Below are 17,468 nucleotides of genomic sequence, written 5' to 3'. Positions count from 1 at the left end.
GAAAGAAATTCTAGAGACGTTGTCTTGGGATTCTGCCCTTTATGAAGGGATGATGCACAACAAATTATTACGAAGAAGCCTGGCTATCTGCTCTTCATATATGTTTTGTGTTTTTCAATGTGCAGATATGCAAACATAAAAAGAAACTGGAATACAGCAACAGTAGTCCTCATTTAACAATGTTCATTAGGACCAGAATTTCCATCACTAAGCAATGCAACTGTATGATGCTCTGTGACAGCAATCAAATACCCATCAGTGAATGTGGCAGGTCATTAAGAGAAGAACCTCATATTGCAACTTCCTGCCAGGTGCCTTCCAACAAGCAAAGCTAACAGAGAAGCCAGCAAGACCCAGTCACAACAAACCTTTTCTTAGGTGGCTTGTAAACGGGCGAGTACAAGATCCCTGGAGTCTTAGTTTGTATAGCAGGGCCCCTTGGAAGAAAAACCTATGGGAGAGGGAGCAATCTTACCTGCTAGCTTCCCCATTGATTTTGCTTGTGGGAAGTCAGCAGAGAAGGTCATAGATGGTAATCACACAGCCACGGGATGCTGCAATCATCATAAGTGTGCCGGCTGTTTAAAGGACTACTCGACAGGACTACTGTCAACAACTTTAAGTACTATTCATTCAGTGCTGCCATTGAACGAGTGGTTGTTAACTAAGGACATCCTACTTGACCAGGCCTGTCAAACTGGCGGCCCGTGGGCCACATGCATCATGTGCAGGCCACGCCCACCCATGCTCCACAAAAACAAAATGTCGTGATAGAGTTTGACACTTGGGCTCTTGACTATTATTTTACTTAATTATTCCTTCAAATTTGTTATAGCTGCCCAACTCCAATGGGCTCTATCATTTGATTCCCTGTCCTTACAAATACAAATTGTGGTATAACATGTTTGAAAATAATATTTCTAATAGAATATCTGTACTATTCTAAATTTTGACTCACTGCCTGGTTTGGAGAGTTATCTGTCTTCAATTCTTTGTGATTAGAAAATTGGATGTAGATCTGCTGACTCCGGAGGACAGGAGCAATTGTGGTGTAGTAGCTAACCATAGTATTAGCTGCTTCTTCTGTGTTCATTTCTATAAAAGCCTGGTAAAGGATTATAAGGAACAAAACAAATTATATTGCATTTTCACAAAGATTTCTAACCACAACCTGCGAATCAATTTTTAAAAAGCTGTCTCTATTCTCCTATAGGCAGATAAGCCTTTAAATCAAAATAGAGCCAAAGTTTTGGCATAGCTAAACTAAATTTTCTTTAAAAAATAAATACATCTGAAAATGGCTTACCTGATTTTTTCCTTTTAACATTAATAGGTTTGTGACCTTCCCAAAAGGCAATCCCAAGGAAATAACCTCAGCTTCTGTCACGTCACTAGGTAATTTACGGATATGGATTACTCTTGATGGAACTCCTGCACTTCTGCTGTCACCTTTGAATTTTTTGCTATCATTTCCATTGGCTACAAAAAGATTACACAATAATAGGTAGTTTCTGCTACAATCAAGACAAATAGTGCATTTATCACACACAAGATGAAAAAAAGTTGCAGTCACTTCACTGCTTCTGTTCAAAACTACTATATGACAACTTCCTTTTTAAGGAGTCCTAGCAAGCCTGATCATATTATAAATTTAATCGACTCCAAACACTCTTCAGTTTGTTAGATTTTAGCAGTAATGAACAATCTGATGCCCACCAGTGTATCTGCATAGAGCTCCCATCAATTTTTCATTTTTAAAAGCCTATACCCTATTTAAAAACTGGTATGGAACATCAAATTAACCAATACAGTAAATAACATCTCTCCAAAACCACTATTTCCAAAAGTTCCCCAGGGCTTCATTATTCATAAGATTTACAGGCATCTTTTTAGAAAATAAAATGGCAGGTAATTGTTTGACTTTGCCATAAAAAACAAAGTCAAATTACAGTGCTACAGGATATCCTGGAGTCTAATGGATTCATGGATATTAATCTTGCACACTATTTAGGTTATTCTCCCCAGTGCAGCCATTTTGTAAATGTATACATCAACTCATAATACCTATGCGATGAAAATTTGTATGACACAATTTCAAATTTCCCAATATCCACATCAGCAAAACTGTTACTTATGGAACAGACTAATTTATTCTAATAAGATTGCTTAGTATAATTATATTGACATGGCCATATAAGTACAGTATATAAAAAAGTAATCCAGTAAACTTCTACTTCAGGTTTTGCTACCAGCAGTCACTGTAGTAGTTTGTACACTGTAATAACCTATATACCGATAATCATAAAATTACCTTACCTTACTCATAATTTAAACCCAGATGGGAATTTCAACTCCTACATAGATTTACTTCCATGTCTGTTTGCTGTAGGGCAACTTGCAACCAACAGTAGCAATTTAAGATTGGCAACCAATGGTGCTTTAAAACTATTACATACAGCTTAAGAACATGTTCACTAGCTAATCACCTAGCCCTAATAACAGCAATTTCATAATGCTTCCATAATCACAGTTGATCAATACAATAGCATTTTTATACTCCAACAGAGTTGGGCATGAGGCACTTAAGCATATGTTTCAATACAAAGATATCATGATCTAGAGACAGTGAGAGCAACTTTACAATTTCATTTTACTTTTAATTCAGTCGCCTAGTTCTAGAGACTAATACCAGCAATATAAAGTACAAGGCAAGCAAACAAGCAAAAATAAGCAATTTATAACTTAATAAGCTGATCCAGAATGCAATCATGCCAATAGTGATGGCATGCCCCAGTATGTCCATGTTGCACCACTACGTCACTGGTTATCAGGTGGTTTCCAAGTACAGTTCAAGGTCTGGTTATCACTTTTAAAGCCCTTCAGGATACAGGCATTGGATTACTTGAAAGACCATCTACTCCCATAGTTTCTGCCTAACTAGCAATATCAGGCAGAGTTGGTGAGCTTGATGCCATCCATCAGGATCTGGAAAGGGTGTTCTGTCATGAAACCTGCCTTCTGGAACAATATCCCTTCCCAAAATTTCTGTAACCATCTCCCTATTTTTTCAAATGTCTTTCAAAACTTGGTCTTGGGGTAAGGAGGTTATAGAACTGCTATTGGTTGTATTTTGTATTATTTGGTGTGTGCTGTGTCCGGACATGTTTTTTTTGTTCTCTATCCTTTTAAGCTGCCCAGTGTTGAGCAATCTCTTTAAATAAACAAACAAACACCAGACCAGAAAATATTGACTGGCTTTGTAAAACATGGTTAAATATTCAGAATAAAATCATTCTTCAGCAATAATTTTCTACAGAATGCCCAAAAGCTAGTCTTAAGAGGGAACTCTGATGAAACAAGACTGTAGGCACAACAGTGAAGGTAAGAACAAGACCAAAATAAAAACCTCCAGTACACTTCAAACAAATACTATTCAGTTGCAGACATCAGAAAATAGCCTCTATACAGTGATCTTACCAGTGTGTGTGTCACATATTCAGAAAATAACCCTTTCACGAAGACAAGTCCATTTTGCAATCATTTCCTTTTTTTCTGCAAATGTTTGTTACTTGCTCTTCTAAGCTATGCAAAATATTTCATCTGCATTAATCACCTATATAAAACTTGAGACACAATTTCAGGTATCAGCACTAGGGAACTTAAGACTGCTGAAACCCTTTAATAAATGGCAGCAAAAGCTCCTTTGGAGCCAGTTGCTACTAAGTGACTGGAATATTAAGTATTCAGGTTGCCTTAGAGGTCAATTTCCCCTGGCAAGTAAATGTTAAAGAAATGTTAAATTCTTGGGGCTATCAGTGTTACCTGCAGAAGCAGAGTTGCTGCTCATGATAAAGGGTCCGTTAGTGACACAAGTAGAAAAAAGTTCGTCAGATCCCCGCTGAAAGAGAAACAGAAAGGGAAAAAAAGTAAGTTGACAGCACTTTGCTAATTTCTATTCAGGTGCTATGAAAACAAGAATTAAAAGTGGTAGAGAAACCGAGATGGGTGGAGAAAGTAAAGGGAAAGCTTGATATTCTACTCAACCCTAGATATAATGGAATCAGCAACGACATGTTAAGAACCATACAAGCAAGGAACAGAGCAACTCCAACAGTGCCCATAACCAAGAGTAAGATTTATATTCTGAAAATATAAGAAAAGAAACAATTTATTTGAATGATTGTTTAGGCTGCAGCCTTCCTCTCTTAAAGCAAGGGAACAACAAAGAGCCATAGCTTGGCTTTGCAACATGAAGGTAAAGTCAAGATTTGCATTTCAATCCACTTTGAAACAATTTTGTTTTATTTGAGTGAAACATTAGTGAAAAAGTGAGATACTACTCGCATATGAAAAAGGAAATAGATTCTTAGATGGACAGCAAACCAATTAAAGCATGTGAAATTGAGTTTGTTCTCAAAATGTGTTTTTCAAAAGCAGCATCTTTTGCCCCAAAGGTGACAGAAAAAGGGGAAGGCATTTATGGGGCACGGTGACTCAAGCTGCACTATAAAATTAGCAAATCACATCTACTTGCTCTATCAATATGAAGGCTAGGGGGTTAAAATCTTCAGGTGCAAATGAGTCTGGCAACATTTTTGAGTTCAAGCATTTTCTCAGGCAGACAGCCCACCTCTTATTTTAAGAGGAATATTTAGCAGAAATTTGGACAAAGTTTGATAAAGTCAATCAGATGGGTGAGATATTTAAATTGCAGCAGAAGCTTAAAGAATACATGCTGCAAGTTTGCAAAAATAGTATTATTTCTTTATTTGAGAAAGCATTGTAGTTAGAAGACAGATAAGGGGAACTAGGGAAAATTCTTGACTAATAGGATCTGCAAATTACTAGATATATTGGAGTGGTCTAATCATAGCATTTTTGGATGAGCATGTTGAATGAGTAAATTTGCAGGATTCTGTCCGTCCTTACTAATTCCCATCTGCTTTCTCAGTAATAGCGATTTAGTAATGCCTACATAACCAAGCTCTGTAAAACATTGGATTTAAAAAAAACAACATTGAAAGTCTTTTATGTCAACCAGTTTGCCCCATGTCCATAACAAATCAAAACAGATGTTTATCCAAATTGGGAGCTGAATATTATGATCTGACGAAGGTGAAAAGTACAAGGACTTTGGCAACAACTGAAGGATGTGTGTGAAAAACCAGAGTGAAGTCTGTCACATCACTTTTCATTCAGCAGGCTCAAGTAAGTTTCTTTTGCTCAGCCATCACATGTCCCAGCATGGTAATATCCTGCCCCCCCCACACACAGAAAATCTGGAATTTATATTGAAAAGGTGGCTTCAGCTGCTGAAGAAAAGTAGCTTGGAATCTCCTGCAACATGCAGGAGTTTGCAGTTAGTCATGGCAATAATAGAGGGCATTGCCAATACGTATTTTCTATTGCTGCCTCAAAAAGAAAAAAAACATGAAGTTTCCAGATTGTAACATAAGACACTTATGAGTTTTGCCTCCATTTTACAACCTTTCTTGCCACAATTGTTGTTAGTTACATGCTTATTAAAGTGACTCTAGCTTCCCCACTGATTTTGCTTGTCAGAAGGTTGCAAAGGTGATCCCATGACCCAGGGACACCGCAACTATCATAAACACATGCCAACTGCCCAACGGCCAAATTTTGATCACATGACCACAGGAATGCTGCAATGGCCATTTGTGAAAAAATGTAAGTCACTCTTCTCAATGCTATTGTAACTTCGAATGGTCACTAAACAAATGGTTGTAAGTCAAGACTACCTATATCGCTAAAAGGAAAACAGTTAAAATGGGTTATCTTTGTTGGCTGGTGGCAGCTGAGGAGAGGCAGGGAAGGTGCTGGGAAGATTGAAGGTGAGGCTAGCAGCATATGCAGCAATGAAATACTACCATTGGGTGAAAAAAAGGAAACAAAGAGTAAGTGTTAGGAAAATGTGGGGATAGATGAGCCACCAGCCTGGGCTATGCACAAAGCAAATCAGATGAGGAAGGGTGCAAGGCACGCCAGCCTTGACCTACCAGTGTCTGAATTTTGTTTTATCTAACTCCTGAAAATAATCCAGGATTCAGTTCTGCCAAGCTAGGGCTGACCCCAGCAGAACTTATGGAATGCAGTGATTTGTTCCAAGTTTGAAACAAAGTAATGTTTCCATTCCATGAATACCCCTAGTTATTACAGAAAAGTGCTGATTTACACATTTATTAAATGCTTGTGATAGTTTAAAACATTTCAGAACAGCTGGACAAATAAGCTACAGTAGGAGCACCTGTTCATGTAGATACCATTTATTGACCTGAGATTATAAGTCCATATTGCAGTGAGAAAGAAAAATATTTCACATATTAATAAAAACCTAGGCTGTTATTTTTATATAAACTTATATTAGTATAATTTTGTTTTTAAAACAAAAAATCAAAAGAAAAAGAATTCTATTATAACAGAAATGCCAACAAATCTATTATGAATTTTATGACAACTTTCCTCTTCAACTTAAGAACGCAAGAAAGCTCCTTTAACCCAACTTCATGGACACATCATGTGGTTTGCTGGGTTAAAAATTCAGAAGCCATTTACTGCCTTCTTCCCACATGTTTCCCCTCTCCCCATTTCCTCTCTAAGCCTGTATCCTTGCCATTTCTTGGTTCCCAATTCCAGTACTAACTATGCCCAATGAAGCTGTTTTTTAATCAGCCACATTGGCTATGAGGAACAAGATGGCTTAAGCCAGTGATGGCGAAACCTTTCTGGCTTGCATGCCAAAACAGGGGGAGTGCAGGGGGTCATGCACGGGCATGCCACACCCATAATGCAATGCACGACCCCAGCGCACATGACCAGCGCTCCCACTCTTTTTTGTATGCTTTTTTATCCCTCCCAAGGCTCCAAAGGCTTTATAGGAGCCTGGGGAGGGCAAAAATATCCTCCCCCACTTCCCAGAGGCTCACCGGAGCCTTCAGGGGCCTTCCAGAGGCTTCCCTGAAGGCTCTGGAGGGCAAAAAATGGCCTTACGGACAAACCAGAAGTGACTTCCAGGTTGCTTGTATGGTCGCTTTTTGCCCTCCAGAGCCTTCAGGGAAGCCTCCGGAAGGCCGCTGAAGGCTCCGGTGCGCTAAAACAGGCCCTACAAGCAAACCAGAAGTCCATTCCTGAACTTCTGGTTTGCCAATAGGGATGTTTTTTTGCGCTCCGGAGGCTTCAGAGAAGTTCCTGAAGCCTCCGGAGGGCCTCTGGGGGGAGCGGGGATGCTGTTTTCGCCCTCCCCAGGTTCCTATAAAGCCTCTGGAGCCTGGGGAGGGCGGAAAATGGCCTCAAAAAAAAAAAAAGGCTGAAGTCAGCTGGCCAGCGCATGCATGCACGCTGGCCAGCTGACAGGGCAACACCTTGTGTGCCCTGACAAATGACTCCATGTGCCACCTGTGGCACGCGTGCCATAGGTTCGCCATCCTGGGCTTAAGCCTTAACCACTTTTTAAACCAGAAAGGACCTCTCTTTTATTATTCAAAACTATTTTTTTCCTCAGATTTTGTTCAGCAAATTTAGAAGACAGTAGGGGTCCTTCCCCACCTCTTCAACTGTTGGTCCTGTTGGGTCCTCTGTAAAAACCGTTAATCAATTTTTGTCTTATCTTTCATAAAGGTCTCATGACTGCTCAAAAGCACAGCTCTTTTCTGCTGTATTGCCCTCCTTAGTCTTCTCTGACTTCCAGTTACTATAGAAACAAGTCACAAAATAAACCTCTACTCTGAATGGATCTGAAGGGTGCGGCTGTCAAACGGCTCAGAGTTCTTGAACTCAGAATAATCAAAGTTATGCAGTCTTTCTTGTCTGATACAGAGCTCCACACCCAGGTTTACAGCTGCCAACATTTACAAGCGCATTGCACTGTAAGATTCTCATCCAAACCAAGTTTTAATGATTTTATTTCATTACAGGGAACACAGACTCCCATGCCTATATTTGCTTACATATTCCTGCACATTTATACAGTTAAATGTTTACTTAGTTTGTACAAATCAGACTACAAAATATTCAACCAACTATGGCAAAATAAACTGCAATAGCAGTGTGTAAATTCATCTAGTCTAGTTAAGTCTCTCAGTGGAAATGTCCAGCTGTTCCACTGGATAATGTTGGAAATGGAAGCATTGTGCTGCTAAGGACCAAACAGGATGTCTGTTTTGATATGATATAGAATAGACAAAGATAGATGTGGAGATAACTCTTATCTCACTGAACCTTTGAATCAAAAGATTGGCAATTACAAATTAAACTATGAACATTAATTTCAGCCTCAAATTGGTTCAATTATGGCAGCACCCCACCCCCCCGAAAAAGCTTGCTCCATTTAAAAACAAATAATTTTTCAGGAGTATCAGAACTACTGTTGACTACAGCATTCCTTTACTTGATACCTATTTATCTACTTCCTAGCCACTTATTGAGACAAAGACACTGTCAGGGTTCCAAATAGAAACTGTTTTCTAATCCTTGTTAATCTTCAGGGATTTGAAGGCTAAATTATCAGAAAATATGGTCCTAACTGTTGTATTTAAAACAAGATACCGGCAGTCCTTGAGACTGGTAACTCAGTGGTTAAGTGAAGCAATTGCTAAGTTAAACCCCAACTATTCTTTTGATCTTTACTTATCATTCCTTTGCTTTACAGACATGTGGAGTTTGTAATTTTTCATCATATCTGTAAATGCAAAAATTCACTCTCTGGGGCAACTGTGAAATGAGGACCACCTGTACCTGATTTAACATATACTGCTGATTTAAACCTATTAGAACAGCTTTCCAGAAACTGTCTTCTCCACACTGATAACCATCAATATTTCCTGCCAGAATAGTTATGATTTTCATTTTTCAGAATCTAAAACATAAAAATATTGTCTTTCCCCCATCACCTCATTTATCATTTTAAAATTAAATAACCATTTTTAAGCAAGGACAATAATGTACTTCCTACAAGAATTTCATGAATTAAAGAGTTAACGTTTGCAGAAAACTGCGTACTCCACATGCTTTCCATATTTTCAAACTGAGAAGCATTAGTTAATAATTCTTTATGTCAACACATGTGGCTCACATATGTGATAAAAGCCTGTTACAGCAAGCCCACCAAGAGCAAGCTTGTAATAGAACTGAAGATGCACATTAAGGCCTGGAATGTCTCCACTGACATTCTTGGCTTGTGGCCTGAAGCTATATTTCCTGTTTCCATGGCAAAGATCCTAGTCTCTGTACAACAGTAGGTCTAGCTAGCCTAACAGAGTGAATGCTCTCTAACAAGGTCAAGGCAGAGCATAATGAAGCATATTTACAGAGCTTGCACCCCTTCTGTAGTAATACACAGATATTCAAAGTCTGTTTATGTGATGAGGGCATGAATTTCATGCCAAGTCAGCAAACTATATTTTCCACAGTTAAAGCTGATATGAGGCACTACGTTATGATAATATACTTTATCAAAATCTTAAGTGAGAACCAAAGAAACATAAGACTAGAAGGTCTTTTAGTCCAATCTCCTTGCCCAAGCCAGGAGTCCTTATTCTATCTCAGATGGTTGACCAATCTTTTCTTGAAAATCTTCAGCAATGGAACACTCTGGAGGAGATCTGGGCCTATGATTGTTCAATCAGGAAATTTCTCCTTAGTTCCAGGTTGGATCGTCCTCTGAGGAGCTTCCACCCATTGATCCTTGTCCTGCCCTTAGCTGCTTTGGAGAATAAATCAGCCCCTCTTTCCTGTGACAACTCTTCCAAGTATTGGAAGAGGGCTGTCATGTCATCCCTAAACAGTTTCTTCATTAGGCTAAACATATGTAGATCCTAGTCGATCATTATATGGTTTAGTCTTCAGATTGCTTATCTTTGCTGCTCTTCTCTGCAATCAAAGTTGTTTATTATTTCACTTCTTGGATTTTCTATTTCACTTCTTGGATTAGCAATACTGTAATAACAATAGCACTTAAATACTCCTTTTTTTGGTAAAACAAGTCTTTTAACAGCTAAAAAAACCAGCTGTTTCAAATACAAAAAAACTGAGGCATAGCAAATATTTCAACTATTTCAGATTTCAAGCAGCCTTCAACATAACCAGTATAGCATAATTTTCAAAATTAGTTCTTTTCCTGCACAATTCAGATTTTAATCACACCACCCTTCCCTTCCCGCTTACCAGTCTGAATGTAATTCTGATAAAATTAATTGACTGAAAATCTTGCTGACTAGAAGATTCACATTTCATAGATAGCAACACATTAAGACTATGATGTTTCACAGCGAAGAGATGGGATGCATTCTCTGAACACCTATTTCTCATTACGCTTGCTGATATGTGTTTACTCATCGTCAGTTCTATAATTAATGGTGATAAATCTAGGGCCAAAATATCCAGACTGAATAGTCATGTTTTGTTGTATTCAAAGATGTTTGACTAGTTTTTAATTAAGAACCAGCCTTTCAACAAAGACTTCCCAATAAGCATTGAGGAAACCTGAAAGTTAAAAAAAATATTTCCCACAAACAGAACTGATTTAATATTGTTTAGAATATCAAACTGAGTTACTTTCTTTGCACTAATCTATCAAAGATCTCTTGCATATCATCAAATATCCCTGAAGCATTCTAGAGTTCACACAATTCTGGCATGTTCCTCTACAATTTCACTATTACTCTGCATAAACTGCAAAGAATGCAATATTTTCTTTTGGAATTTTTCAATCTATAAGTAGAAGATTGGATGAGAGGGGAGTTGCTTTCCAAAGAAGTCTGTGTGGTATTAGCAATCTTCCAAAGATGTCTTCATGAAACATGTCCCCCTGGAATATAGCAACCCCCTCCCAAAAAAAGCATCACACAATATCAATGTGATTATTACAATGGAAATCTCATTTCATTAACAAAGTCATTCAGAAGCCTAAGTCTTAAAATAGCCTGGTTTTGTGAGAATGGTTTTACAACATGTAGTTGCTGAAACAATGAGAGGAATAAAAGCACCTACCTTTGTTCCAACTGTTATATCTTGGACAATGCTGTAAAAAAAGAAAAAGATTACATAGTTAGCCGATTTACATTTACACATCAAAGATATGTGAAATAAAACAAAGCAGAATGAAGGTTAAAAAGTGAAATTCCTAGCAGACACTGCATGCTTAAAATAGTGCTGGAACCAAAAAGTAATCAGAAATTTAATTCATAGGAAGATATATATCTCCCAGTAAGACAACTGCAGATACCACAAAAACTGCTCTTCCTAAGAATGCAATACAATTAGACTTCAGACTATATTCAAGCCAAATATACACTATTGCATATACATTTCAATATGTAAAAGCCACATGACATTTATCTCCATATGCTTAAAACAAGTTAGAGGAGAAACCGAATGAAACAAAATATATTAAACTTGAAAAAAGGCACTCCACCCAACTCTATATAGTTTAGAGCAAGTAGGCTTTTGAATATGATAATACCTCCCACATCAAATTAAGTTTTATGACAGTACAAGTTTAATTGTTCCTGCAGACTTATAACTACATCTAAAACCTGACTGTCAAGACTAAATAACAAGGTTGCACCCTTTGTTTTAAATTTTATGCATCAAGTAAGGTTTTTTTTAATCCTGGATTTAATGAATTCATCAGCCCTCACTCTGGAGCCTACAACAGTTTCAACACATCCTATGTTCTCTCAGCAGCTAAGGCAGCCCTAAGGGAGAGGACACTGCCCCTGCATGCACATATTACACACCCCTTTCCCAGCATTAGCACTGCATATAAGAATTTCCGTGAATAAAGCTGAAGTAGTAGTCACAAGGACAAAGAAATGCATGGGAAAAGAACAAAGGCTGCATAAAAGGGTTTAAGTTCTTTCAAGAAATGTTGATTGTTCTTACTGCTCTGTTTATTTGCTTTAATCAGCTTGATACTAAACTCAGTAATATATGCTACACAATTGTTATCCCTCTGTATAATCTGACAGATGTTTGATTTTCATCTCCCACAGTTGTTGCTCTTATTTAGGTTAGATGGATGATGGGAATGTCCAATAAACCAGGACATAAACCACCGTCAGCCATTATTCAATGGTGTCCGACAAATGTAGTCTTTTCATGACTGATGAATCACATCAGAAAAACCACCAAAACCTGCAAGCTACTGCATATCATCGGTGCATTTTTCTACAGCTTTTCTTGAAAAATAAAGTGTAAAGTGAGATATGGTGTAATAATGTAAAAAACAAGGTAGCGGCCCTCAACTTTTTGGCACCAGGGATTGGTTTCGTGGAGGTTTTTCCGTAGACTCTGAGGGGGTGCAGGTTTTGTGTGTTGCCTGCATCCAGTGGATGCAACTTGCTTGTCTGCCTGGCCTGGTTTCTGGCATGCATGGCCCAGGGCCAGTCCAGAGACCCAAGGTTGGGGACCCCTGTATTAAGTTATCAAAATGTTTACTGTATCAGTTTACAACTTAGCTCCAGAAGCTGCCAAAAGATAAAAAGCCAATCTGGCAATGTAGATACCATCTAATTTATTATGGCAAAAATTATTTTTTATACTTTCAGAGACAATAATATTGATTGGTCTGATAGATTATCTAAAATAAAGAATATGTAGTGTTACATGTTGGACAACCATTTGTCTAAAATGGTATTGGGTCTCCTCTGCATGAGCAAAGGTTTGGACTAGAAGACCTCCAAGATCCCTTCCAACTGTTATTTTGTTCTGTTATTCTGAAACAAGACCCAAATTTGAACATATAGTGGTATCTGTAATAATGCAGTGATACCAAAATGGTGACTCTTATGCTGTGACATTATAACACAAATGCCATTATATAAGATGACATCATTTGCCTTTCTTGAGGTCCATGCAAACATTATAATGCCTGATATTTTTTATTGTTCCAAAATCACCTTTAAACAACTTAGATAAAAAGCAAAGCTTCCTCTCATCTCCACGTCGAGATAATAAAAGTCCCATCCATAAAAAAAGCCTGCAGGTAAATTCTTCATTCTCATGTAAAATGTAATTTTTATTCTTCTAGGTTTTCAGAAGGAAGAAATGATGCAGTTCCCACCAAGAACATCTACAATTAACTAAAAAGAAGTGAAAACCTTTCTTGGCATAATAAAACCATTCTAAAAGGACCATAAAGCAAGAATTACAATACACTGGCCATACTAAACTTTTTTTAAGGAAAGAAGACTGGCCAGACTTGATTCCAAAAATGAATTGAGAAAAGTTATAGGGAACTTTTCCTGTAACTATGCTTTGCAAATGAAGAAATAAAGTACAGTACTTGTCCAATTATCCACACATAATATCATTCAGTTTTAACTTTTGTCCAGCTTGTCAGTCACCAACAAAAACATTCAACTGTATTTAAAAACTTGACCAGGTTCACAATGAACAGATAAAAGTAACAAATGCCTGATATATGAAAAATGGGATGGATGTAGAGCAGTTTCTGCAATGTGAAGATAACACTAAAATGACAAAACATATGGTATGACATCAAAACAAAAGTTCACCCTTTTAAAACTGCATCTCAATATCTTAAGTTGGTAAATGGATTTTTGCAGTGATCTGCATTTTATCATTTGCCCTCTCTTCTGAAGGTTGATGACATGAAAATGTATTTCTTAAGATACAGTTCTGACCACATCCACAAAAAGGTAGGTGAAAGGCTACAACTTCAAGTATAAAAAATATAATAATCAAGAAAGGAGGAAATATGATTATTCTATGAAATAGCTTTAAAGACCTTGTTTAAAGATATCAGCAGCAAAGATGATCACAATTTTTAAATATATTTCAAATCTAGATTTTGAACTCAGTTACCAGTACAGAGTAAATAAAGAACAGAAGCAGAACCAGAGTATTTGCAAGAATATCAGAATAGTCTTGATGGATTAGGCCAAGGTCCATTTTAGTCCTTTTATTTTACAATGTAGCCAAAGAAACATTCACATTAGGAGATGAGACATATTTCCATCCAATTGTTGTTTCCCTGAAATTTGATTTAGAAGTAAGTTGCATCTAAGATAACATGGTAACAAAGTAACTTGAAGTATCAAGATTAATATCCCTTGAACAAGCCTGTATAATTTATCTTATCCCCTTTCAACCATTCCAAGGCAACAACCATCATTGAGGTGATAATCATTTATCTATTCCAAATCTTTTTTCAATTAGTTCTAATTTTAGAGAATAAAAAGAAAAACTTCTATACTATCCCTGCTTTTAAAAACCTCGATCATGTTTCCACTAACTTGTTTTTCCTCTTAGCTGTATGCAAGTATTTTTTTCCTTATAGGAAACATATTCAAACCCATTGATCAATTATTGTAGTTGTGTTCTATGTTTTCCTGCTTTTTTAACAATAAAAACAAAGGAGAACTAAACTTATAAAGACACTACAATGTTGACATTTTTTTTATTTCAGCTGCCAGTTTTAGTTATTGTGCTATCTACCATAATTCTTACAGACAATTCATTTATATGTGATTTTTTTCTCAATGCACATTATTTTACCCTCTAAATTTTACCCTTAAATACTTAAATCATCTCTGCCATTTGGTTGAAAATTCACCAAAAAAGATCCTTACAATAAAAATTGGTTTTTATCATCCACATTATTTAGAATTATTTGTGAATTTGGGTTGATAGCTTGCTCTTATATTAAGATAATTTATGAACAAGTTAAAAAGCACCAGTCTCAACACTGATCCCTTTTTGCTTGCCACAATCAACACACACAACAGGCTCCTTTATCTCATGACTACTGTTTACTCAAGAGCCCTTAATGAAGAACTTCATCAAAGACTTTGTGAAAATCCAAGTACAGCATATTGAAAACAATTTGTGACATTCAAATAATGGAACAAAATTTATCCTTATGGAATTAATAATTCTTTTAGAAATGTTTGTTCACCATGTGTTTAGTTATATTTTTCATTACTAACAGCTTACTTAGCCTTAGAGCTACCGAACTTAGTTTTCCAGGTGTCCTACAGGCCTCTTTAAAATAATTGGTTATGGGGTCAGAAATTTCATATTTGAGTTTTTTTAAAAATCCAGTATTTGCTCATACAATTTGCTTTTGGTTTTCTGCAGCTGTTACCTGGTGGATAATGATTCATTAGTTATTTATACCTGAGCTTGTCTTAATAGTACAAACTACCGGTATATGTGAACTTGCTTTCCTGCTTTTCTTACTTACAAGAGTTTCATTTTTAAAATGAACTATAAACTTGAAGATTTGCACTGCAGATCTGTCATATTACAAACTATCATTAATTGCTCTTAAGCCTTTTGTCTTAATGAGCAAAATTAAATTCTTTGAATAGGCAACTGCATTGATGGGAAAAGGACACTACTAGGTTTCACTCAGATTAGAAAATATTTGAAACATGACAAATGAAAGCAAGGGACCTAGGATTCTAGTGTAACTTTGACTTTTAAAAGATGGGTGTCATGGAATTAAAACCAATTAGATGAAAGAACCTACTCTGAATACAGAACATCACATCATCAGGAATTGCATTACAACTGAACATTCAGAGGTAACTAGAAAGGCTTATTAAATTTCTCTATCTCTCCATCATTTATCTTCTCCACAACTCTTACTCCTTTAGGCTAAATGGATATCCCAACTAAATCCATCTCAAACCATTCCACCATTTCTTTAAAAAAATTCCCACTCAAACGTATTTTAACTCTTCTTAGATGCCTCCAACTTTTTCTGGGTCATCGGTCACTATATAAACCGCGTAAAAAAGACTATACCTTTTATTTTCTTTAGTGCACGTGTTTAAGTCTCTTCCCCTCTCCGAAATTATTTTGTCTTTTTAAGACGCAGAGAAGCAAGAGTGGGATTAGGGCGAGGCAGAAAAGAAAAGCCCTTTAGGCTAATTAATATCCGGGCGACGGAAGGAGGCCAAATGTGGAAAGGGGGCGTGGCCAGAAACGAACACGAGGCAGCCAAACCCAGCAGGAACTACCTTGAGTTATTTTTTTTAAAAAAAATGGAGAAGCGAGGAAAAGGGGCGAGGACGCCCGGGCGCGTTCATATCCGGAATGTTGAGCAAGACACGCATTAGGGGACTTTTGAGTAAAAAACGCAGGAGATGGGAGCAAAAAATATTAAAAAAATATTTACCAATCGTTTACAAGATAATAGGTATAAGAATAAACGTGAGTATGAATGAAATGGGTAACAATAAATGGGGACAGTAGGACAGGCACGCCGGTGCGCTTATGCACGCGTCTTACAGACCTCTTATGAAGGGGGTGAGGTCCATGCTAGACAGTTTAAGATTACAGTTATGGGGGTTTGAGGATGTAACAACAGAGTTAGGCAGTGCATTCCAGGCATTGACCACTCTGTTGCTGAAGTCTCTGCTGAACTCTGCAATCTTGGATTGGAGCGGTTCACCTTTAGTTTGTTATCTGTTGTTTGCTCTTGTATTATTACTCCAACCCGGCGCATCCCACGTCGAAAACTACACGAGTTTCCTCCCCAACCGAGCACATTCCTGAATTATAGAGCAACCGGAGTGGGGAGGAGGGGAGACCAGGTTGGGGGGGGAAACCACGAACCATGTGCCGGAAATGGTAGGCGGAAAAGGGCTGCAGCAAGACAAGAACTCGAGGCGCAGAATATGGGGCAGCCGGATTTAGGGGACGCGCGCGGGAAGAGGGGCGCGGGGGGTTGGAGGATTTGTAGAAAGTCCAGGGAGCGTGCGCGCGCAGCCCGCGAGAGCGGAAAAAAGGTGTGGGGGGGAAACGATGGCGGCGCATAACTTTAAGGGGGGGGGAGGAGGGCAAATTCCGGTAGAGGGAAGAGACGGGGAGGGGGGCTATCCTGGGACGGCTGTACGCGAATCCCCCGGGTCTCTTCAATTCTCTTCCCAGAACTTGGCCAAACTTTTTGCCATGGTGCGAGTGGCCTAGTTTCCGCCTCCCCTGCACGCCCTATACTCGCGTCCGGCGATTTCTCTCACGCCGGACGGAGAGCGGCCGCTCCCTCGCCTCAGTTTATGCGACACGGGCAGGCGAGCTGTGAGCCCTTCGGGAAACAATATCACCTCACAAGTTACGCCGTCCTCCCCCCCCCCTCCTCGTTATCGCTTACCCGTCCATGGCACACGAAGGCAACCCGAAGGGAAGCGAGTGCAGGCGCTGGAGTAGCAGGAGCGGATCCAACGGCTACGTGTTATATAGACTCACAAAATGGCGGCTCGGAAAGGGTCCGCCCTCGACTCCTTCCCGACGCTGAACACTGATTGGCTGCTTGGCCTGTCGCTTGGACGTGGCAGGCAACGGAATCTCGCCGTTTCGGCCCAGCGCGAGCCGACTGGGATTTCTCATTGGTGGAAACTAAGCGACGGAGGCGAAGTTGGACTCCGGCTCTCGGCTGGATTGTCCGCCGTGCGATTCACGGGGCCCTCTTGAGCTCTGGCGAT

General features: G+C 38.5%; 1 protein-coding gene across 2 annotated transcripts in view; it reads right to left on the bottom strand.

The window, feature by feature from the left end:
* The window catches only part of PTBP1 (polypyrimidine tract binding protein 1), a 38,940-nt gene extending 21,683 nt beyond the window's left edge, over positions 1–17,257 (bottom strand). Inside the window, exons 1-5 of one of the 2 annotated variants that reach the window (XM_014072766.2) lie at positions 17,138–17,257; positions 11,005–11,035; positions 3,823–3,898; positions 1,307–1,479; positions 959–1,105 (exon numbers count right to left, since the gene is read on the bottom strand). In XM_014072766.2, coding sequence (XP_013928241.1) covers positions 959–1,105; positions 1,307–1,479; positions 3,823–3,898; positions 11,005–11,035; positions 17,138–17,145 — 435 coding nt within the window. In that variant the 5' untranslated portion in view covers positions 17,146–17,257. The remainder of the gene's footprint in view (positions 1–958; positions 1,106–1,306; positions 1,480–3,822; positions 3,899–11,004; positions 11,036–17,137) is intronic. The other variant, XM_087702394.1, reaches the window with a different exon arrangement.
* Between the last annotated feature and the right edge of the window lie 211 nt (positions 17,258–17,468).

This window comes from Thamnophis sirtalis, unplaced genomic scaffold (genome assembly GCF_051295495.1).
Source record: "Thamnophis sirtalis isolate CommonGarterSnake01/CBP01778 unplaced genomic scaffold, rThaSir2_p1.2 scaffold_1, whole genome shotgun sequence".
In the NCBI taxonomy this organism is placed as follows: domain Eukaryota; kingdom Metazoa; phylum Chordata; class Lepidosauria; order Squamata; family Natricidae; genus Thamnophis; species Thamnophis sirtalis.
The sequence above is the reverse complement of the archived record's forward strand: the minus strand, read 5'-3'. Positions and strand labels throughout refer to the sequence as shown.